At 42.2% G+C, this 24,053-nt stretch overlaps 2 protein-coding genes across 10 annotated transcripts in view; both read left to right on the forward strand.

The window, feature by feature from the left end:
* The window catches only part of PCNT (pericentrin), a 73,728-nt gene extending 58,634 nt beyond the window's left edge, over positions 1 to 15,094 (forward strand). For all 7 annotated transcript variants that reach the window (XM_058839490.1, XM_058839494.1, XM_058839491.1 and 4 more), the window contains 14 exons: positions 445 to 633; positions 884 to 1,057; positions 1,638 to 1,833; positions 2,992 to 3,205; positions 3,700 to 3,850; positions 5,648 to 6,364; positions 6,921 to 7,201; positions 7,460 to 7,559; positions 9,526 to 9,690; positions 10,448 to 10,686; positions 11,821 to 11,909; positions 12,587 to 12,749; positions 13,248 to 13,375; positions 14,709 to 15,094. In XM_058839490.1, the coding sequence (XP_058695473.1) occupies positions 445 to 633; positions 884 to 1,057; positions 1,638 to 1,833; positions 2,992 to 3,205; positions 3,700 to 3,850; positions 5,648 to 6,364; positions 6,921 to 7,201; positions 7,460 to 7,559; positions 9,526 to 9,690; positions 10,448 to 10,686; positions 11,821 to 11,909; positions 12,587 to 12,749; positions 13,248 to 13,375; positions 14,709 to 14,752 (2,850 nt within the window). In that variant the 3' untranslated portion in view covers positions 14,753 to 15,094. The remainder of the gene's footprint in view (positions 1 to 444; positions 634 to 883; positions 1,058 to 1,637; positions 1,834 to 2,991; positions 3,206 to 3,699; positions 3,851 to 5,647; positions 6,365 to 6,920; positions 7,202 to 7,459; positions 7,560 to 9,525; positions 9,691 to 10,447; positions 10,687 to 11,820; positions 11,910 to 12,586; positions 12,750 to 13,247; positions 13,376 to 14,708) is intronic.
* Positions 15,095 to 18,202: 3,108 nt separating this feature from the next.
* The window catches only part of DIP2A (disco interacting protein 2 homolog A), a 74,436-nt gene continuing 68,585 nt past the window's right edge, over positions 18,203 to 24,053 (forward strand). For all 3 annotated transcript variants that reach the window (XR_009277742.1, XM_058839793.1, XM_058839794.1), the window contains exon 1: positions 18,203 to 18,467. Coding sequence is in view for 2 of the 3 variants with exons in the window: in XM_058839793.1 (XP_058695776.1) it covers positions 18,371 to 18,467 (97 nt within the window). In the remaining variant the exon portion in view is untranslated. The remainder of the gene's footprint in view (positions 18,468 to 24,053) is intronic.

The raw sequence follows: 24,053 nt of genomic DNA on the forward strand, positions 1-24,053 counted from the left end.
AACATCTGTGCATGATGTAATAGTATGTGAATGGGAAATTTATTTAAAATATATTATTTGGCCTGACAATATCAGAGGAAACAATTTCCACTCTGTAAATTATTAAAGCTGGTTATTTTAGAAGTTGATATTTGTACATAATTTGCTAAATTAAGCCAAGGTTGTGTAAATACATAACTCAATTTTCTGGCATCACTGGGGTTTAGTAACATAGGTTCAGACTTGATAGAATTTAATTTATTCCCAGTAAAGTTAGCTAAATGGTTCAGAAACAAAGGTCTAGTACAGCCTTTTGTCATAAATAATAATTTCTGTTTAATTGCATCTTAGTGTGTTGATATAGACACCTTACTTCTGTTGTCTAGTACTATCCCATCCTACTCTTACACTGCCAGGATGTTGATGCCTGTTTCCTGATATTATCTTTTTTTTTCATCTTCTCAGACTGTGCTGAAAATGGTGTATGAGGAGAGCCGCAAAATATTGGCTTTGTCAGAGCATCCCTTTCGTTTGAGGGAGCTGAAGAATGTCCCTCAGAGTTTGGAGGGCTGGCAGAAGGAGGGATTATCCCTGCTGGATGCTATCCAGTCACTGAAGGATTACCTCAGCAAGGTGGCAGATAGAGGAGACAAGGTGTGGCTATAAAATACTCTTTAAGCAAGGGAACCAGGTTGTGTGTATATATATATATATAAATGTGTATTAGATATATATAATATACTATTAGGCTTGTGTGTATATATGGATATGTTTAAGGAATAAGGCATAGTACTCTTTTAACACTTCTAAAAGTGGGTAAATTAACAGATATACTCTTATGGTATGAAGGATGCTGGGTTAGAGGTTGAGAGAGATGCCATTTAAAAAAATTCTATTTTAACAGGAAACATCAGGTGTTGGTGCTGACTGGAGAGGAGAACTTCTGCAAGCAGTACAGAGTGTGTTTGAGAAGGAGAGAAATGTGTTGCAAATTGACTTGAGGTCTCACTTCTCCAATCCTGCATCTGGTGACGCAAGTTCATTAGGGGAAAAGCTGGAGTATATAATGAAACAACAAGTATGAAAAGCTCTTAAAGTGTGCTGCCCATAAATCACTTTTTTATTCTGTTATATTTAATTTTTTTTTTCATTTTTTTAATTTTTATTGCTTCTGTTGTTAAATCTTGTGTATTAATGCAGACGGTGTGGGATCAGTAGCTTTTAGAGTTTCTGTTGTGGTAGCATTATTCTTGAACTTTGTACATGGTGTTACAAAGCCTATTGGTTATTTTAACTGGCACCAAGAAAGTGATAGTGAATAGGAAATACTTGAATTCTTTCTCTCCTTCCCATTTGTCTGGAACTTCACAGAGAACTCTTGCAGAAGGTATATGTTGAACTAACTCTGAATCTGGGGGCTTTTTGCCAATAATATTTAGTTTCTAGGTTGTAATTGTTACATATGAACTCGACAAGGCAAGTGAAGTGAGCTTTTTCTTTTTTACATAACGTTAACATTTTGCATTAATGTGAAGCATGAACTTAGTAATTTGAGTGCTTCTGTACAAAACTTGTACTGTAAGAGCTTCCTTAGTATTTATCCTTGCAGAAGATATGGAAATAGCCTTGCAGTTTGAATAGGCCTTGGTTTGTTTCAGGAGGAGCAGAGGCAGATGGTTGTGGAGCACCTCTTCTCCTCGGACCGGAATAGCCTGCTCTCAGAAATCCAGGACCTCCGAGCCCAGCTCCGCATGACACATCTCCAGAACCAGGAGAAGCTCCAGCAGCTACAGGAAACCCTTACCAAGGCTGAAGATCATGGGAACAAACAGGAACACCAGCTTCGGAGGAAAGGTAATTCTTACTGTCTTTGTCAGTTCTTTCTGTCTTCTACATCAGTTCCTTATTGCCTCAAAGGAAGAAGGCAAAAGAAGGTGTCTTGCAAAGAAGCAGGTGTTGTACAATTCCTCAGTTTTACTGAATGCACTCAGCTTTCCTGTGATGTTAGCAGCTCTTTCTCATATCAGTAGTTAAGACAAATCTATGAAAAGCAAAGAGAAACTGTAAAATAACCCAAAGCAATAGAACTGAAATAGTGTATACATGGAGAAAACCCAGCAAGGACAGTAAAACCCCTGTTTGTTTGCAGAGAATCGTTTATCTATATGTTTACTAGTATAGAATCACAGAATCATTTGGGTAGGGTAAGACCTTTAACACTGTGGAGTCCCACCATAAACAGTGCCAAGCCCACTGCTAAATCATGCTCCTGATGAAATAAGCAAGCCTTGGTTTTCACAGAAAATTCCCTTTATGTAATAAAAAAACAAGTGCGGGTGAAAAATTGGTCAAAAATAAACATGTCTCTTCAAAGCAAAACACTGATTTTTCCTTATTTTAGTTTTTCCTTATTTTAGTTTTTCCTTATTTTAGTTTTTCCTTATTTTAGTTTTTCCTTATTTTAGTTTTTCCTTATTTTAGTTTTTCCTTATTTTAGTTTAGTTTTTTCATCACTATCATTCAGGATTCAGCCATTTAATAGCACATGCACTAGTCCAACAAGGAAAGTTTTCTGGAAATCCAGAAGTTTATTGCTAATTTTATTTACATAATACTGTAGACAGAGGTACATTAAATATTTTTACATACTTATCAAACAGGAACCTCCAAATTTAGGGAGAGTTGTTTCTCTTAACTCGCCTGCCTGAGCAGAGCTGGCAAAACAGGTTCTATATAGTGATTCCTGTCATAAAATGTTTATGTAAGTGAATAATTTGTTTAATGAAGTTTAAAATCCATTAGTGATATTACGGAATATCACAATGATAGAATCATATTGTTTGTGCATCCTGCTGCTGATTCCTCTCATGTTTGAAAACAGATTAATTCTTCAGACAAGAACAATTTAATACAGCTGATTTTTTTTTCTCTAATTTGAATTAGTGTAACTGATATCATAATGTCAAGGTCTCTGTAATATAAATAACTGTTACAATGGTTTTTTTATCCTAGTTGAATTACTGGAATATAAGCTTCAGCAGGAAAAATCTATTGTAAGTGACTTGCACAGCACCCTCTCTGAGGAGCAGAAAAGATCCTCTGAAACATGTGATCTCCTGACTCGAGAAAAAGCATCCCTGAAATCAGAGCTTTCTGGAAGTAAGCAAGAGAATGAAAGGTTGCAGAAATCCCTGGAAGAGCTTCAGAGGGAAATAAATAATTTACGGTGAGAAGTAGATTTATTCATTTACTTGATTTATCAGTAGGTCCGAAAGAGCTTTATACTAAATGGATCCACACAGAGCTTAGCACTTGGAAACACAGGGAGGAAAACTAGGGTCTCTCACTTTTAAGGATTATGTTTTCTTGACTAAATTGTCATCTTGGATATGTTCCTTCCCCACTCCCTTCTTAGTGTGTGCCAATATTTTGCTTTCCTCTCAAAGGACAACAGCTTTCCTCTGCCATGATAAATAACCTATCTCTTAATTGTTACTAAGTCGAGCAATTCTAGCTTGGCTTGCAGGGAAGTAAATGTTTTCAGATGCTGTGACTTGATAACTGACCGTCTTTGGAAAAAATAGAGGCCACCTTAAAAAAAACAAATCAATAGAAAGGACTCAAGAGAAACTCAGAGAAACCAACCCAAAACGTCTTGTTTGTGATGTTGGTGAAGGATGTTCTGTTCTGAACATAGAAATGTCATTTTGAACTTCACAGTGTTGAACTGGAAAAAAAAGAAAAGGATTTGGCAGCTGCACTAGAAGACTTGCAGGCTGAGCAGCTGAAGGGATCTGAGCTGCGAGGTTGGTTTGAGGAACAGCAGCGTCAGCAGAGGAAAGCAGAGGATGAAAAGACAAAGGCCATGGAGGTAACGCCCAGCTCCCCTGGGGCATGACGTTAACTAGCAGGTTATTTTTGCAGTCTTCTTCACCTCCACTGTTTTTTGTTTAGTAACTGTTAAAACCCCCAAACCTTTTCTGAATGTGCACAGCGTCCCTTTTCAGAGTTAAAGCTTTCAGTTACTTTTATTAATTGCACGTGCAGAAATAAACCAGGGTTGAATGCTGTGGTGGTTTTTTTTCCCCACATCTTAGTGGTTTTTCTTTCCCCACATCTTAGTGGTTTTTCTTTCCCCATTCTCCCCTGTTCTGTACTGCCCCTGCTGAGTAGGGATAGCCAGATTCTACAGCTGTCTAACTGCACCCTTAATTCCAGAGCAAATTTACCATGGGGGTGTGAGGTGTATGATCTCTCAGATTATAAAGAAAACCACACAATGACAAATAGGTTTGGCAGAGAGTAAGTGGAGCCTTTTCAATATAATATGTATTTTTGGAAGTTAACCAAAGTCGTCCTGTTCCCTTCTAAATTGAACAGAAAACAAGTGAACAGCTTTCTCTCCAAGACTGTAATAGCAATGATTCAGTCCTTGTAATAGGCCTACGGTAAATGGAAAAGGAGGAAGATTTAACATTTACCATTTCTTTGGGTAACCCCAAAACTAAACTCATCTCCAAACAATCCTACTTAAATTCCCTATGTGAGGAGAAACAATTCTATTTCCTTGTAGTGTGGCTTCTCCTGTCATCTTCCTGGTAGGTTTAGGTTTGTGAGTGATTTTTGTTGGGATATTTGTTACTGCTGTATGGTTAGGAAATGCTGCTACCATCCTCTTTTTCAGAAACCTGCTTATGCAAGGACGACACAGTAGCCAAGGCCAGGAGAAAAGTGCTTTGCCCTGGGGGTAGCTCTTGGACAGACAGATTGGTCTGGCATTCACAAATCTTTATTGAAGCCCCTTTATGGAAAGCTTTGGCCTTTTAGCATCTGACCTGGCTTTCTAGGAGATAACAAATGGTGCTGGCTAGGTGGGGGCAGGGTAGACCTCCCTACTAGGACAGCAGTGCCAGCTCTGACTGTCTGCAGTGCCCTACACTGCCCCTTCAGTCCCTGCCTTTCCTTCTGAAGAAAGGCTGGCTCCCAGAATGGACCTAGGGGTGGATTTTAAAGGGAAAGAGAGTAGATTTGGATTAGATATAAGGAAGAAGTTCTTTCCTGTGAGAGTGGTGCAGCTCTGGCTCCCAGATTTCGCAGAGCAATTGTGGCTGCCCCATCTCTGGTGGGAAGTGTACAAGGCCAGGGTGGACAGGGCTTGGAGCAACCTGGGACAGTGGAAGGTGTCCCTGCCCATGGAAGGTGGGAATGAGATGAGCTTGAATGTCCTTTCCAACCCAGACCATTCTGTGATTATTTGAAGAGATGGGCTGCTAAGTCCTGAAGTTTTACATCTGCATTTACTGATTAGATTTTTCTCTTTAAAACAACAGGGTTATTGCTGTTTCAGATGTTACTTATTAATGGGACTGAGTGATGTAAAAAGTAGTGATTTCTTAATGAGGGTCTTACTGACTAAAGAAGAAATAATGTACTGGCAGATACATTAACATGATAATTTTTGGTTTTGCTGCTTAGTGCCATATTGCTAAGGCACGTTTTTCTGAAATTTGTTATTTTAAATTAAACATTTTAGTACCTGAACTACTCTATTTAAGTCTTGAATATCTTTCTGGATAAAATAGGAGGTTGAAAATTGCTAAATACCAGCCAGTCCCACAAATGAGTGTTTGTGCTGGCATATTAATGTGTTCTCCCCTCTCCTGCCCAGGAGCTGCAGGCTGCCCTGGATGTGCAGTCGGTGCAGAATTGCCAGCTGCTCGTGTCCTTAGAGCACGAGAAGACAGTAACAGATAACCTCCGCAAGGAGCTGCAGATTGAGCACTCCCGCTGCGAAGCCTTGCTGTCCCAGGAACAGAACAAACTGCAGGAGCTACAGAAAAACTTGGATGCTGAGAAAAATCGTTCGTTGGAGCTCCTGGATTCCTTGAATCACGAGCGTGTTTTGACAGAGCAGTTGAGCATGAGAGTGAAGGAAGGTGCTTCCTGTCAGCACAGGGAGTCGCTGCTGGAACAAGCTTTTGTCCGAGAGCTCCAAGCCCAGCTGGAAGAGGAGAGGGCCCGAACTACAGAGCTTGCTGCTGTTATTGAGAAAATGCACGAGAAGGCCATCCTGTCCAAGAGACAGCTGGAGGCTGAGGTACAGATGTGCTGTGAGGAAACCCAGAAGGAGAGGGAGGTCAGTGACAAACTGCGAGCCACCCTGGAGTCTCTTCAGGCGCAAAAGCAAGAGGTGATCCGTTCCTTGGAGGCCCAGAGGGAGAGAGAGGTCAAGCTGAAAGTTGACTGGGAGCAACTGCAGTCACTCTTCAAGCTGCTTAAAGAGCAAGATAAGAACAGGAAAGAGGAGAGGGAAAGAGAGCAGAAACAGCAGCAACAGACAGAGCTACAGAAACAGAAGGACTGGCACAGAGTTCAGGAGAGACTGGTGAGAATGCTCTATCATACACTGAAATAGCCACACACTAGGATTTAACCCTCTGGATGGTGTTCTTCAACTGGAATATTTCCTTCTGTTAAAGCATTCTGAAAAATGCATTAAATGAGCTCTTGTCCTGCTTTTCTGATATGTAGCTGTTTTTAAGGGATTGTGTCTGGGTTTACTGTTGGCAGAAATTGATCTTTAAAGTTTTGCCTGTGCTGGGAATTGCTGGTTGTTCACAGGTGGGGATGAGTATGGGTTAAATGGGAATGGGTTAATGGGAACCAAACTAGATTTCATGTCATTGCCCTTAATTTGAGCCAGGATCCAAATCAAGCCTTTAGGCAGTGTTCGTTTCACCCTGGATTTCTCCTTAGATGGAGACAGTGCCCACTCCAGTGTCATTAAATGGCTTCCTGGTGGCCCTGGAAAGCAGGAAAGCCTTCCCCCAAAAGCGGTCTGGCAGTTAAGGAACACCAGATGTATATGCTAATTAGGTATGGTGACACATAAGTACATATATATAAGATGCAATTAAGTACTACTTACTCTTTTCAAACAGCAAAACCTGGAACGGCAACACCAAAGGGATGAACAAAGAATTAAAGAATTGCAGGAAAAACTGGCAGTATTAAGAGAAAGAGAAAGAAATCCTCCAGCTCCAAACTGTCAGGAGGAACTCTTGTGTACCTCAAGCAGAGATGGAAGTGCCACACAGCCGGTGACAAAAGAAACTGAAAAACCCCACTTGCAGCAGCAGCAACAACAGCTGGAGAAGATAAGGCAGCAGTTGTTCTTTGTGGCTGTGCACCTGAATGAGTTCATTTATAAAACTCTGGATAAGTGAGTTCGTAAAATAGCACTTTGCTTTCTATCCTGCTTTTTGTGTGGGTCGTGGCTGAGAGCCCTTAGCTCTTTTAATTTGTAAAACTTAACAGAACTTGCTCATTTCTCTGTGTATGTGTAGTAATTTGTGTGGTAAACATTGCATAAGTAAAGCCTCAGAACTTTAAAGGCCACGTAATGGGAAGAAATAATTAAATGTGTGTTAACATTCTTACAAATCAGCCTGATACTGAAATGGTATTTCTGCCTAAACAGAACGGTTAACGATTGGTCTGCATCAAATGATGAAGCTGTAGCCTCTTTACTGCAGACATTAAGGGAGCTAAAATCAGATTTGTCTCCTCCTACATCTCAGGTAAGGAAAATATTAACGTATTTTAATGTCCAAATCTGTTTTGTTGTGTTGTAGAGTCACCTTCTGAAAGCATTTCTTTTTTCTAGATATGTAATGTGTCGAAGGATCACAAGCTTTAGGATGTGTTGCTGTATCTTCTTTATGCATCCAGAGACAGTTGTTTTTCACCAAAATGCCAAGAACTTTTCAAAAAGCAGTTCAAGAAGTGGTTTATAATCTCAGGAGGGCTGTTCTGACCCAAGTTTGTGGTATTGCTAATATTTTACACAAGCCCAGAGATTACCAAAGATCAAGCTCAGGTCTACTGATAGAAAATACATAAAAGCATAACTTTTAGATTCTATCTTGTTCCCCAGATAACTGCAGCTTTATGTTTTTCTCTTGCAACAGACAGAGATGTATAGTCATACAAGTCTGATAAGTTAAAGGTTTTTTTATCTTCTGTTCACAAGTCTGAGTTGTGATAAGCTGCCTTGGCATGTTGCAGTTCTCCCTGCTTACAAAATAAAATATAGTTAATATTTTCCTTCTGTCACCTGTGCAGCCACAGAGGTGGTTGCCAAATGGATCATCTCCAGCCTTGAGGAGGGGGATGCAGCATCTTCTCCAAGTTAATGGGGTTATTTTGGTTAAGCCTTTCTCTCACAAACCTTTAGAGCTGTCAGCTGTCAACAAAACCTTTGTTGGAGCAGAGTTCCCTCCTTCAGGGACTGACCACACAAAAATAAAGGAGCTCAAGTTTCCTGATTGCAATTTTGTTTAACAAAAAAAGTGTTCAGTAGAGACCTTTAAAGACACATGCCTTTCTAGAGCTTAGGAGCAAAAACTCCACCTCAATAGCTTTTCTTCTGTGGGCACAAACAGTCCCTCCTCTCTGCCTTCTTTTCAGGCCTTGATCTTTTTTTCTTCCAGACTCACCTTTTCCTTCAGTCTCCTTCCTGAATTTCTTCTTCCTTTAAGGTACTGAACCACGTGCTTAGGAGACCAAAGGAATTTTCTGCAGTTCCCCCCTTGAGTTGCAATAAATGGGGGAGTATTGGACAGGGAACCTGGCAAAATGTCAGCATGGAAAATCTGTGCCAAATGGAGCTGTCCTGTTAATCAGCTGCCAAGCAGTGCAGTAGAAGTCAAGGACGTAGATGAGTCATGTAGAACTCCTTCAGATACTACAGATTGGACTGAAATAAGTTGCTAGGAGAAACTGAGGTCAGTTGTTTGTACTGGCTTCTCTAATTTATAGATTTTATTTCAAGGGATAAAACATCAACTACCTTAAAAAAAAAATCTTCTATTTCTTTTTGTGATCTACTGCATCATGCACTGATGTAACTGATGACTGACCAGTAAATTTGTAGTTGATACAAAGAGGGTTATGAAGGCAGAACTTCAATGAAGAATTGGAGCTGGAGTCCTGGGTCTCATTCCTACAAGAGATGACTTACCACAAAATTCAGTTTCACACAATCACAGCACAGTTTGGGCTGGAAGGGGACCTTAAAGCCCATCTCATTCCACCCCTGCCGTGGGCTGGGACACCTTCCACTAGACCAGATTGCTTCAAGCCCTGACCAGCCTGACCTTGGACACTTCCAGGGATGGATCAGCCACAGCTTTTCTGAGCAACAGACTCTCAGAATTGAATGTGATTTTTCAGAATTTTTCACAACTTGTTTTTGATGTATGTGCAGCTTGTTTTTGCATGTACACAGAAATTTTCACTATTTCTGAATAACAGTGCTGCCTGTGGATGTAGAAGAAAGTCAGATGAAAGTCAGAAGGGCTTTTCATGCATTTCAGTTTCCCATTGTGCTGTTTAACACCTGAATGCCATTGCTGGTTTTCAGGCTCATTGTTATTATGTTTTAATTTGTCATAAAGTTGGGTTACTACTCAGTTTGAGATGTTTGATTGTGGAAGTAATGTGCAAAACCCATTGTGGCTCACTTCCTTTAGGTTTCTGTTTTAGATGAGATCTGCAGGTGATGCTGACCCTTTTCAAGAGCTGGAAAGAGAGGCTTGGCAACGGGAGAGGAACACGCTGCAGAACATGCTGAAACAGGCAGAATCCCAGCTGGCTAAAGCCAATGCTGAAATTGAAAACAAACCAGTGGCAGAAACTTCAAATCCTAAGGTAAAATCATGGGGACAAAGGGGGTCTGTGGAGCTTGGAGAGCCAGCAAACCGCAGTCAGAGGAGGTAGCATTTCAACCTCATCTGCTGGGGATAAAAGAGGGATCTGTCAGATTATGGTATTTATCTTTCACTGCTGTAATCTTTGGTTGCTATTTTAGAAGGTTGATTTTCTCAATGAACAGTTTGATATATTATTTTAAATTAGAAACTTTCCCCATATGTAACTCATCAAAGAAGTTCCTTTGGAACTTTCTCAGTGTTAGACAGGAACTTGCATCAAAAGTAATCTGGATCTTCGGAATTTCTTTCCACTCTTAAATGAGAGGGAGACTTAGGTTTCTTGTCTAAGCATGAAAATAGAAAACACTCATTATTTTTAATCCTTGCTGACTAATCTTAAATACTTTTTATTTTTCTGACAGTTTGATTGTAATCAAATCTGATAGGCATCTCTCCCACCATGCTTCCTGGTTAATTTTTTTTTTTTTCTTTTAAGCAGATGTGTTTTCTTTATTAAAGAGTTAAACTGTTTTAGAGTTTTGAGTATGATAATTTTGCTTGAAAACATTCAGGAGATTTAAAGAGGTCTGACGTTCCAAATCTGGGTGTGTTTTAGCAGTATACAGAATTGTTTAGCTGCCCTTGTATCTTCAGTCTGGACATTTGACCTGAAGACATCTTGTTTGTGGCTGGGTTCTTGCAGCAGTAACTGTGGAAAAAATTTGACTTTTTGGATTTTTTTTTTCTTTCTGCAGTTGCAGAGATTATATCGGAAGTACATTCGGGCAGAGAGCTTTAGAAAGGCTCTAGTTTATCAGAAGAAATACCTCTTGCTGCTGCTTGGTGGGTTTCAGGACTGTGAGCAAGCAACTCTCTCTCTCATCGCCCGCATGGGAATCTATCCTTCTCCTGCAGACCTGCAGCTTTCTAGATCACGCTCCCGGCCTTTCACCAAGTTCAAGTGTGCAGTCAGAGCCATCATTGCCATCTCAAGGTAAAGCCAAAACACTCCCTGCCTCTTATATATGATGTTTTCTTGGAAACTTAAATAATTGGTAGTTCCTGTGGCTTATCCTACATTGATATTAAGAAGAAGCAATCTCCAGAACTGTTTCAAGCATGACTTATTAGCTGAGTTTGATCTGCACTAAAGATTTGTAAAAAATATCTTTAAGATGAAAGAGGGTAGGTTTACATGGGTTATTGGGAAGAAATTTTTCCCTGTGAGGGTGGTGAGGCCCTGGCACAGGTAGCCCAGAGAAGCTGTGGCTGTCCCCATCCCTGGATGTGTTCAAAGCCAGGTTGGATGGGGCTTGGAGCAGCCTGGTCTGGTGGAAGGTGTCCCTGCTCATGGCAGGAGATGGAACAAGGTGGCTTCTTTGGGATCCCTTCCAGCCCAAACCACTCCATAACTCTATGAAAAAGCTACTTGAGTGATACCCAGCTGCAATATATTTGGGAACCAGTGCACAGCATTGCAAACTGAAGGCCTTTGGGGCTGACCCTTATCTCCTTGGTCTCACTGGATAGTCTGTCTTGTATCAGAATGTGATCTGTCAGGAATGGTTCTCTCTGGAATCCAGGAGCATGTGTTTCATTGGGTGTCATTCTATCATGCTCTGTCTCTATCAAATGGGTTTTGCTAGCTGTACATGAGACAGCATGCCATCTCCCAGTAGCTTTAAGCCCACTTAATGAAAAATAAGCAGTTCTAAATGTAATAGGTGGTTATTTCTGAGCAATCTCCTTGTCTAGTTAAAGTGACTCCTAGCAGGTTTCTATCAGGAGATGACACAGAGTCTGACATGAATACCATAATAGCAGCAAAGGCTGCAGGATCTCCAGATTCATGCAGTAACCTCCAAACTCCTCCTCTCAGGTAGGAAGAACTCTCTGGAGATTAGGAGCAGAGCCAAACTATGCAAGTGTTTTCAGGAGTTCCAAGATCATTGCAGTGTAAAATAGGATAACCCAGCATTCCAAAAACTGAATTTGAAGAATTCTCCTGTCATTCCCACAACAATTATTGCTTATGTTGCTTAATAGGTTCTACACCAACAAATAATAATAAAATTTAATGTATTTCTTCTTATTTTTAATGCTTGTACAAATTTGTTTTCTTACCAAGGTTAAAGTTTTTGGTGAGGAAGTGGAACAAAGTTGGCAGGAAGAGCACACAGAGTGAAAGCATTTCTCATAGTATAGGAGGTAACATAGGTATGTGTTTGGACAAGTACATTGTTTTCTTTGTAATTTCTCTTCACTGATGTGTTTCATTTAAAAACAAAACCCAAGTGGGAAAATCTGCTTATGTTGTCACTGTCCATCTGGAGAGTAGATGGATAGATGGTCTGATGCAGGTCAGGAACACTTGAGTGTTCCTCTGAGTTACTGATGTGTGCCTTTGTAGGAATTTCCATTAACATCTTAATGTGGCACCCAATACTGAGGAACTGTTGCCCTTAATGTAAAATTCCATTACTTGTGTCTTTTCAATGCTTAACAAAATTCAGATTAGTGTATTTTTCATTACCTGGTACTATGTAATTTGCACTGTTTCTAACTTGCTGGTAATAATTATTTTAAAAAAAGCATACATTTGTGCATATACCTACTGTGGTATGATTCTTAAGAAACTTGGATCCTTAAATACTGAACTTTCTATCTCAATACAAAATAGCATCACAATTCTATTAAATATGGTTAAAACAACAAAAAAAACCCCACACAAACAAAAAAAAAGCAGTTAGCTGTAGAAATTGTATTTACCTGCATTTAAAACCAAACTTAAGCATTCTCTGCTTTCATTTTGATGGGTTTATTGGATGTGTTTATGATAGCTTGTTCTTAATGGTTCCTAGCACATATTTTTTAACCCTTCATATTTACCACAGCCTCTGGTGCTAGAACAGAAGTCCTGAGAGAGCAGCAGCCCCCAGCTGTTCCCATCAGCTCTCCCCCTACCCAGGACAGGGACACAGGGCTATGCCACAGACCCATCTGTGCTGCAAGATTGATGAGCCTCTCCCCATGGTCCTCCTCCCGCTCCCACAACAGGTCAGTCTGCCAAGATGGGAGATGTTTCCAGTTATTGTAGGGGTTTTTTTATCTTTGCTGAGTGGTTTGGGGAAACAGACTGTGCTTGTCCTAAACAGCCAGGTCGTCTTCTGGTTTGCATGTAATTAAGCAAAGCATTTTGGCGAGTTTAAGACCTGCAAGCACTTCCAAAAGACTTTACCCTATTCCTCTGTCATGGCATGTGTCTGTTTCTGACAGCCCTGCTAAGAAAAGTCACCTTTATGATATGGAACATGATATTAATAACAGCATAATAACTGGCTGGTGCTCAGTGTGACTGGATTGGTGGTGCCTCAGGTCTGATGTAGATCCAAGGTGTGCTAAATAATGCTTGTTGCTGCTCTTGTTTCCAGGAACAGCTATAGAGATGGAAGGGGTGGTGGTGGTTCCAGTAATTCCTGACTATATGAATGTATCTTCTGGATATATTTGAGAGTATATCATGAGAAGGAGAAAATAATTTGTTTTCTTTTTAAGGTTACATCCGTCCCCAAGTTCAGCTCCAGAGAAGTCCCTTGTGCCACCTCAGGATCCTGAACAGTCACTCACAGAATATATCCATCGCTTGGAGGTGATTCAGCAAAGGCTGCGAGGGGTGCAGCCAGGTAAGAACTACCTTCTTACCCCTTACAGCTCCTGCAAGTCTGGGCTGCTTTTCACAAGGTTCTTTGTACACGTTGCCAATAAAGAGCATCATTTTAAGGAATAATTATCATTATTGGGGGGTAACAACTAAATCAGTCTCGGAAAGTCTGCATCTTTCTGAATCGTATCTAAAACTATTCCAAGTGTGGCATTTCTCTAAGTTAATAGTGAAAGAGATAAGACTGAATAATTTCATGTGATTTCTGCTCCACTCCTGTTCCCAAGTCTAAACAAGCAAGTGTTGCAATTTAGATGAAACAGTTTAGAGAGTTAATTTGCTTTAAAGTCTAACATAGCTATTGTAATAGTTGAGCAGGGCTTTCTCTGCAGCACAAACTGTAGTGCTTCCCTTATTTATCACTCCCTTATGTTCATAACAGATTTTAAAAAAATATTTGGAGGCTGGTAAATACAGCCATCTAGTTTTAAGATTTATCAAAGAGCACACAAAGGATTGTAGTGGCACTTAGCTTTGCTATTTAAAACAGTTCCACCAAATTTACTTAGTTTCCCTAGTCTAATTACCTCCTCTTGTTACACACTGATTATAGCAGAGAAAAACCTTGTCCTAAGGAGGAACTCGCAAACTGTCATCACATCATCCTGAAATCCTGAAGAGTTTGGGAACCTTGACAATTGTTCTCAGCAGGACTTTACCTAGAAACTTTATTACCATGACTTTGTTTTGAGGTTTTTTTTCCCAAATACTGCAGCTGCATGGCTGATTCAGATAGATAAACAGATTTTAGACTTGAAACCGGTCAGCCTTTATGGAAGTAACACATTTTGCTTCATTCCAAATGCAGAATAAGTACTCCAGGGCTGGGACACCATGAACAACACTTTGTGAAAAGCGCATATAATTTCTGTCATTTCCATGTTACCAGGACAATAATGTCCACTCATTACAGAATGATGCTGCCATCTTTAGAACAGTGCTGTCAGCCAAGAGATGTCCCAGTTCCTAATGAGCTTTGGGACATCTATTCAGTGGCAAGACCTTGTCCAGCAATGTCCTTAAGAATCACCACAGGAGTAGTAGAATTGAGCTGTCCCTGGGGGTAAAGCAGGCCTGTGATGGAGCACTGGTCCCAGGCCATGAAGGTTTGCTTTGGCAGATGTTTAGGCTTTCAAATCCTGTTTGGGATTGCTCCTAGGTGGCTGATGAAAATTGGAATTGCTTTCAGTGTATAGTTCATATGAAGTGCTTTGAGGAAATATGCTGATAATTGTATGCTGTTGCTTCATAATACAAGCAGTTTTCTAATACAGATTTTCTTGTTTTTAATTTAGGGCAAGTACTAGCTTCACCTCATCAGAGAAACCTAAAAAAGTGATGGGAACGCTTATGAAATCTGTCCTGCAAGTTCGTGCTTCCTCTGAGTTGGTCCTCACTCAACAAAGGCACTTGCAATCTCCCATGCAACTGAATAAAGGGCAGTGCTTTTAGAGCAAATTTTTATATGACTCTTTTTATTATATTTTAGTACTTTAAGAGGGACTTACTTTTCACTAAGAACAATGTTTTACATTCTCATGTGAAATTAAGTCAACAGCTGAAGTGTGCCTGCATCGCTGTATTGTAAGCTGCAAAAAGGTCTCTGTGGTGTTTATTTTTCTAGAGTGTATAGCTGGATTCCTTGTAAAAAAAGTTATTAAAATGGCATTTTATTAGTGAATTCTTACATTGTGTGGTTGTTTATTTCTGCCTGTTTATTTATTTTGCTGGTCCTAGATTTGTTTGGATTTTAATATTTCTGTAGTATCATTCCAATTAAAGGAATAGTTCAAATACTCTCAAAAATATCAAAGTTACCTGTAGCCTTCTGTGAATTTGGGGTTTGCTCTTCTGATTTTTCAGTATTCAAGTCCTCCCTCAGTCTCTCCTTTTTATTCTGGGCACTTTTAGCTGCATTTTTCTAGTTCAAAAGGCCCATAATTTTGTTCAACTCTATGCATTTTTGGCAAAATGTACTAAATGAAACCTGTGAACTCTATCTACATCTAATGTAAGTGATCCTGCCTCTGTCTGGTATCTTGTTCTGTACCTACCTTCAGGGGGCAGTTCCAAATGTGTATGAAGTTGCTGGTAGGAGTAGAGGAAAGAGATGCTCTGTTGGTACACCCATTTCCTATCACAATGTCTCGGTGCAAAAATGATAGAGATTCAAGTATCATGCTGATAAGACTTTCCTGTGATATTTCTCTATTTCTTTAGAAAAGGCATAGGAAGAATTATAATGCCCGAATATTTTAAACCTCTGGACATGTGAAATCTCTGCCTTTGAAGCAGATGTGGTGTTGAACTTTGGAGCATGAGAAAAATCTTTTCTGGAGGCAAATTGTTCTGCTGCAGCCTATTAAAATATTTTCTCTACTGGCTATTGGGAATTATATATTTGCATTCATCTGAGATTGTTTTATTACTTATTTAGCTGCTTTTGTCTTGGTAAACTCATATTTATCTGTCAGGTAGGTCACCATTTGGTTCTCTGGAAAAAAGTGGTAGTGATAGAGCTTGGCACATGTACAGATTTATTACCCCCTGACAGCTATAGGAGAACCCTTGAACTGATTTGGCATAAATTTAAGAGAGCTGTGAACAAACAATACTTGATTTGGTGTAAAAGCTTGGCAGAAGTAATTTAACTTGTCCAGAGTTCTAAGCCAATTTGAACTAAGTTTATGCTGGCTCAGTGACTGCATCATATTTCTTTTAAAAATCAGATTCTAAGAATCCTGACACTAGATGCAACATTGTCAGACTGCACAAACTGAATGGTGCTGGTGCCCTTTTTGCATAGCATAGCACAAGTTGATCCCCTTTTGGGAACAATGCATTCAGAACTGGCACTAAATCCAATATGTAATAGCACACTCACAGCTGATGTTCCATGTTGAGTGTAAGCAGGAGGGCTGTGAGACCTCAGGGCCTGTGCTCAGGGCAATTAAAACTCCCCTTTAGTTTAAAGGACGGTTTAAAAGTTACTCTTTAAAGTAACTTTTAAAGTAACTTTAAAGTTGGCACATCCTATGGGCATCAGTTCTGTTTCAAAGGAATTTGGCTTTGCATTGGCACATTTTTATATCAATCTGCAGGGGTTTTTTTATGTCCCAGAATATGCAGGGCTCTTCCCAAGCCTTGGCAGGGCTTTGCATTCAGAGGAACTTTTCTGTGGCAGTCAGTGCTTCCCTGCCTCACCTCCTCCCTACACATCCCTCCAGGAGTCTCCTTGGGTGGACACTGTTTCCAGGAACACAGGTGGGACATGGGGGTAAAGGGACAGATGCTGCAGCCTATGACTCAGAAAAGAAATCTGCAGAGAAGTTGATGCCTTGAGAGGCTACCTAGAGCAGAGGCTAGACAGTGTTAAAGGAATAAAGTAGGTATTTATTAAAAAGGCCTTGAAAGAATACACCTTGGGCAGTACAAGAGCCTGGCTGAGGCTACACCCACCATGGACCACAGGTCACATTTTCACACTTTTATAAGTTTTGGTACATTTACATATTGGGGTTAATTGTCCAAATACAGCCTCAGGTTATGTAGTCCCATCCTCCCAGTTTGCTCTCCTCAGTTCACTGTTGTTTATACTTTTGGGCCTGAAGCTGCAACTGTGCCCTTGGTTCTTGGGTTGTTAAAGGATTGTTTTGTCTAACTAAACCATGAGGAGAACTTGCTAACACTTCATATGAAGTTCAGAGTTGTATGCTAATGCAGTACAAAATCTGGAATATATGAAAGCTAAAACTTAAGGCATCAATCTAGTCCAACCCAATAGGATCTGAGCTACAGGTAATGTGTTCCCCATGACTATGTTCCCCTCAGCTTCCCAATACCCACAGAGAGCTTTCTGCAGGGTAGTGGAAGCAGAAGTGTTTCTGCCCAGTGTAAGGGATGACATTTTAAGCAGCAATGGTTTTCCTAGTGCTGGTGTGGTGTGTCTGCCCTCAGAAGGGCAGCCACATGGGATACACTGTGTGATGTGCTGACCTCACTAATGTGAGTAGACATTTTTGGAAGCCCTAACATGAGTGCAATCATCCCAAACAAGAGTGGTGTTTTGGACAGAGGCAGTGGTTGGCAGACTACTCCCCAGATTTCCCTATTTTTTAGTTGTAGTAAAGTTGCCACTGGCAGAGCAGTTTGGCTGGTCAGGACCACTGGCAAGCTTCTGGATTTGCCTTTGCCGGAGCCTCTGGGAGGCTGCAGGAATGCCAGAACATCGGGCTCTGCTGCCCAGCCACACACTCACCCTAGAACCTATAGCTGAAATATATAGGGGATAGATGTATATCTATGTATGAGTATAGGGGAAAAGCTACTGCCTCAACACAGCCTCCAAGCCAAACACTTCCTGCTGCTCTCTGGTGCCCTTCCAGAGGTGGTTTGCTTTAGAAAAGACACGCTTTCTAATTTTTTTTCTTTCTTTCTTTGATGCAGTCCCAGGCACCACTTGACATGCAGGCTCTCACAGTGGAATGCTGTGCCGTGAAAATGTCCATGCCCTATCCTGGAACATGCGGTGGGCTGGCTGGGCCCCGTGGGCTCAGGCTCGGTCACAGTTCCTACTTTCCTTTGGGAGGAAGAAGTGGGGAGGGAAAGGGCAGTTTCGGTATATTCAGGAAAGGGGCCTCAGCCGCTGCAGGTGCCGAGGCAGCGAGAAGGGTGGGAAGAGGGCAGGGGGCAGGCGAAGGGCAGCGGCCGGCTCGGCAGCGGGCGGGCCGTGCTGCGGCCCCTCCCCAGCGGCACGGCCCCGTCCCGCCCCCGGCGCGGGCCGCGCGTCCCGGGCTGCGCTAGCGGCTGCGCGGGGCGGCGGGGCCGGCTCCAGCCTCCTTCCCTGCCTCCCGGCCCGGGACCGCCGCTGCCCGCCTCCGGCCCGCCCCCGGCCCCACCTGCGGCAGCGCTGGGCGGTGGCTCCGCCGGGCCCTCTCGCTGCTCGCCCACCCGCGCCATGGCGGCGGAGCGTGGGGGCTGCGCGCTGGAGGCCGTGCCGCTGCCGCCCGAGGTGCGCGAGAGCCTGGCCGAGCTGGAGCTGGAGCTGTCGGAGGGTGAGTGGGGCCGGGCGCGGGGCGCGGGCGGGCTGTGGGGCCGGGCACGGCCGGCAGGCCGCGGGTGGCTGCGGTGCCGCCGAGGGCTCCGGGGCGGCGGCGTCTTCGCTCCCCGGCGCGGCTCTCGGCGGGCCCGGGCTGCGCTCCTGCCGGAGCCCTCGGCCGGGAGCCGGGAGCCGGGAGCGGGCGGTGGCGCCGGGCTCGGGCGGGCCTGCGCCGGGCCCCGCCATCCTCTGGGCTGCACCGAGCGCTCGCGGCCCCTGGAGCCGGCGCCTGCCGGAGGCCCCTCAGGAGCTCTTCCAAATGGGCAGTTAACTTGCAGCTGGATACTCTGGAAAGACATATCTGTTTAGTATCTTTTCCTAACTGTAGTTAAAACCTTAAATCTTTCCCTCTGTATCTGTCATTAATTTCTAACTTTTTTTGTGCTTCACTGTATATACAGCCAGGAATATGATCATGCTTGATCCGTTTTTATAGAACCTCATAGTCGTAGAATGGTTTGGGTTGGAATCTTAAAGCTTGTTCAGTTCCGTTCTCCTGCCATGGGCAGGGACACCTTCACTAGACCAGGTTGTTCCAAGCCCCATCCAGCTTGTCCTTGGAACACTTCCAGTGATGGGACAGCTGCAGCTTCTCTGGCCAACCTCTGCCTGGGCCTCCGCACCTTCCCAGAGAAGAATTTCTTCCCATTATCCCATCTAGCCCTGCCCTCTTGTCAGCAGGAAGCCATTCTCCCTTCTCTTGTCACCTTGTCCAAAGTCCCTCCAGCTTTCTTGGAGCCCTTTCAGGCACTGGAAGGGGCCCTAAGGTGTCCTTAGACTCTTCTCAGGCTGCAAACCCCCAGCTCTCCTTGGCTGTCTCCAGAGCAGAGGGGCTTCACCCTGTGCATTAGTGGGCCCAGAGGTGACACTGCAGTACCAGGCAAAGGGTCACGGTGAACATTTGATGGATTTTCAGCCCCCTAAAGGAGACATCCCTTCCACCTCCAGGTCAGTGTTTGATAACAGCCCTTTTGTGATCCCTGTGGGTGTTAGTAGAGGTATCTGTGTCAAAGAACTGGGAAAGGACTTTTTGCATGCTGATTCTCTGCCGTGGCCCATCCCGCAGACAGGCAGGTATAAGCACTTGGTACAGGAGGGTATGCTTGGGGTAGTGACCGGGGCAGCACGTTCTGTGAGCTGTTGCTCATTGCATTTTCCCCAGTTAACTGTCAAGCTACACCCTTGAATAGAGGCGCTAAAAGCCTGTTAATACCATCTGTGGTTTTGGGATTAGGAGCATTCAGTGTGCTCCTTGCAGTTTTCACATTTCAGCTGGGTAAAACGGCCTATTTCACCTAACTGTGCTGCCTGATTGAGGTCAGAGTTTCAGAAGTTATTCACAGGTCTGCTGTCGTCATCTCCAGTGTGGAAGCTTTGGTGCAGAGGTAGGGGAAAAGTGTAGGATGGGTGACTGTTGTCCAAGTGTAACCTGTTGCTGCATGTCTGCTGGCACAGTCAGAAGCAGTACCTGGCATGCCCTGTTGCATGTGCTAGATGAGTTCCTGTGTGTGAGCTGGGACCGTGTGCTCCATGGCCATGCTGGGTACAGTGGTTCTTCCTGTGTGCCTGCTGACATGTGCAGGGATATCCTGAGGCTGGCTCCTCTGCTGTGTAGTTCCTGACTGTGTGTTTGTTTAACTGATAAAATACTTTTTTATAGCTGGATCTGCGTATGTTAAACCCGTGAGATACCTGAAGTGATTGCACATTGTCCCAGTGCTGTGGGTCTGATGTGGAATGTGTATTGCTGTGTAGCTGCTGGATTAATGGAGTGATTGGGTAAAGTGGTAATGTGAGCTTGAATTTCTTGATCACTCTGAAGACTTAGTTTATATGAGCTTAGATGTGACTCCTTTTCTGTCTTTCCTAAACTGGAAGACATTTGCAAGTAGTTCTTCAACATCTGGTAATATGTTATGTGCTCGTATCCTGCTGTTGCTTGACATTTGTATGGGCAGCTTTTAATGGAGCCTTCCATCATTAATGCTCAAAACTTGCTTACTTGGAGAGGAAGGAATAGCAATTTAAGATTTCTTATGCTAAATGTGCCTCAAGTTAGAGAAGGTCAGTACTTGGGCGGATGTTCCCATCATCTGAGAGGAAGTGTGAAGGGAGAAAGAGAAAAGGAGAAACGTGAGAGCAAGTTCCTTTCTACTTTGTGTACTTTGTTAATTGAAATATTGTGTGTTGTGATGAGGCAGGAATAATGTCTGTTCTCTTTGATTACATTATTTTCACCTGTAAAAAATAAGTCAGGAAGATGATTAATCTCCTCCTTTGGTTTTGCTTCAGATAATCATAGCAAATGTTGGGAAAAGTGTTTGTATTGAGCTGTAGAGAAGAATGGGGACATGAGTACATTGATGCTTTCTAAAGACAACTCAAAATCCTAAGTAGAGCATTCAGCTGAGAAGAATTTTGGATGGGGATGGAATGCCAGTTCATGCTGCAATTCCAGTCATGTGCATGGTTAGGAATCCTTCAGCTTTTCAAGATCCTAATCTCTTGCTTGACATTGTTTGTATTCTTTATGTACTAGAAAAATAATAGTTCAGGATAAAAAGTGATCCTACTATGATGCTACTGTGGTGCTTTGTTATATCAACACCAATTTCTTTCTTGTTGAAAAAAAATTGTGAATCTTTTAAAGAAAACTAAGAGATCTGCCACAACCTTTTGGGGGAGATAAGGACAGTTTTGAGACCATGCCTGGCACCTAAGCTGAGTTTCAGCTGATGGATCTGTGGACTACACTTGCTTATCTTAAGGCTCTAAGATGCTGATGTAATGGAAGGATACAGAGTTCCCTAATCAGACTGGCAGGATCTGTGTCAGAGTATGATGGGGATGCTGTGAAGCTCCAGTACTTCAGGTTGTTTATTAGTAACTATAAAACATTGGTGCTTTGGGGGTTGTTTGCTTATTTATTTGTTTGTTTTGGAGGTTTGGTATGGTTTTTTCTTCCCTGCTCTGAAAAAGAACTAAGGTTATAAACAGTTCTTTAAAAAATTCTTATCTGCAGTGGAGATTCTATAGGAAAGGCATAAATGTGCATTTTAAAGCCTGTACTTGCTCTGTGATACTGCATCGTGTGTATATATATATTATATACCTAAATGTACTTGTACACCACTTTGGAATTGGGTAGTTTTTTGCTTCTTCTGGTTTGTCTGTGCAGGGGAATGCATCACTTGTTCCTTGATCATCTAAGGACAAGATACATAGAAGTAGTCAAAGATAAAATTGTGTGATGTGTTCATGTAGCAGTGAGGACCTGGTGTCAGCTTATATTGTCTTCATCTTCTAGGGCTGGTGGTGGTGGCAGTGCACTCAGCCATGTGAGAAATGATGCTCACTTTTAAAATTTCAAAGGTTTATTAAACCTTAACAAAATACAACAAATGACTGTATAAGAAAAATTACAGCGCTGCGAGCATGGAACTAAACCGCCATGTGCTCATTTACAAAATGGATGCTCTGCTTTTTATGCCCTTGGCCTCTCCCAAAGTCTTGTCAGTCAACTCCTTCTCTGCCACCCATCAGTGGAGATCACTTTCTTCACTTAACTTGACTGGAGGCCAGGTGTTGCAGTGCTGCACCCCCTAGTAACAAGCCTGCTTTCCCCCAAAATGCCCCAACTCCAGTGGCCAGAACACAAGGGGGAGGGGAAAGAGGACCATGGGGAGAACAAATCACAATAGCATAACTCTGCATCAATAGAACTTCTCTTAACATACACAATATTCATCCCTTAATTGTGAGAGCCAGCCATCACATTACCCACCTATAACAGCCAGCAGTTCAGGGACTTACAAAAACATATGACTTTGTATATGACATATAACATATGACTTTTTTTTTCTTGGGAATTTTTGATGCTTGTTGCTATCTTGATCCAGTTAGTCCGGGGCGTTTGGATGCACAAAAGTAGATTTGCATTCAGTAAAAATTGGATTAAAACTGCAGGAAGAACAATACAGTTGTACCAACTTTGAGGTGGTGTTTAACTGGCTTGTCAATGGTATGACATTTTCTTGGTCTGAATTTCTGCAGCTTGAAACATTAAGTATATGGATTTGGGTTTTCTTCTGCTTGCTAGGAATTTGTAGGTTGGTCTTACTTGGAACTGGGTGATCTTGGAGGTCTTTTTCAACCTTAATGATTTTATGAACTAAGCTGAAACTCCAGTCAGAGATTACCTAAGTAAACAGGCTTAAGAGATTTTTTTTGCTAGCTCAAATTTATTCTATTACTTCACCTACTGACAGATGGGGAACACTGTTCTCAATGGCTTCTATCAAACAGGCTGTAGGATTAGTTCAGAGATAGAAAAGTATTTAATGTAGCTTATCATCTTAATTATAACCTCAGTTATTTCTTAGTTGATTTGGTGAGGAGCATTTTTCACTTCCTGCCATGCTGCTCATAGGTTTGTTCTGAGCCTGGCTGAGTTTTAGTGCTAAAAGATGCAGTTTATGTGGAGTGGTCAGTGGACTGGTTGCTCTGCTTCCCCTTCAAATGTTTACATCTGCCTGGACTGAAAGTTGACTCTCCTGTGATTTTTATCCCAACTTTTTATTTCCCTTTTAGGAAAGGAAGAAGTTGTGTGCATGACAAGGAGACTTTCTCTGGGGTTTTATTGTTTTGGGGATTTTTTTCTTTTTGCAAGGACTGGGGTTTTTTGGCACATTTTGAGGTACTGCAGGTAATTCCTGAGTGGAAGAAGATACCAGCTACGAAATATTTCCTGAAAAAAGTAATGGTATTTAATGTCTGATATCTTTGGCTGCTGCAAATATCCCAGCAATACTTTCAGCAAGTACTTTTGGTAATTAGTTTGATATGGCTTTTTAGAAAAATAAACTGAGTACTTTTTTTTTTTTTTTTTTTTTTTTTTGTCAGAATGCCTTATAAAACCTCAGGGTGGTGGTCAGAGCTGCAAAGTTTAGGTCCTTTTGTTACACCAACACTATTGATGTGGTGTTAAATTTCTTTGTGTGAAATCAGATGAGGAAGAGACACCCACAAACACTTGCACCTGTTTTTCTTGTGATATATCATGGTATTCAGGTGTTAAGGTTTTTGGTCTTAAAATGGTAGTTTTCTGCTGTGGAAGTCTTGGAAATACTTGGAAATAAATATGATCTGAGGCTGTCAGTGGGAAGAACTGTTGTGACTGGGGAGACAGATGGCAGTCTGTGAAGCTTGACCTGCAGCATCTTTCTTACTTAATTTCTGGGCTCTCCAACAGAAACTGTTAATTGTGTGATTGTACCTGGGGCTTGCCAAATGCCCATGGGAACTGAGTAAATCTTGTTCTCACACGTTAACACCCGCAGGTCTGGGCACCTGGCTGATGTCCTTCAGGCTGTCCCCTCTGATCCCGAGAGCTAGTGAGGAGTTGAGCCCAGCCCCTCACTCCCCAGCCAAAATCTCACACCTTTCCCAAGGGAAAGCTCCCCAGCTACAAGAGTGCAGCCAGTGCAGCCCTCCCCCTCTTCCTTGGCTACATCTTTTGTCTCTCCTAAGTACTGGTGGTAGA

The sequence above is a fragment of the Poecile atricapillus genome, chromosome 5, assembly GCF_030490865.1.
Source record: "Poecile atricapillus isolate bPoeAtr1 chromosome 5, bPoeAtr1.hap1, whole genome shotgun sequence".
Lineage (NCBI taxonomy): Eukaryota > Metazoa > Chordata > Aves > Passeriformes > Paridae > Poecile > Poecile atricapillus.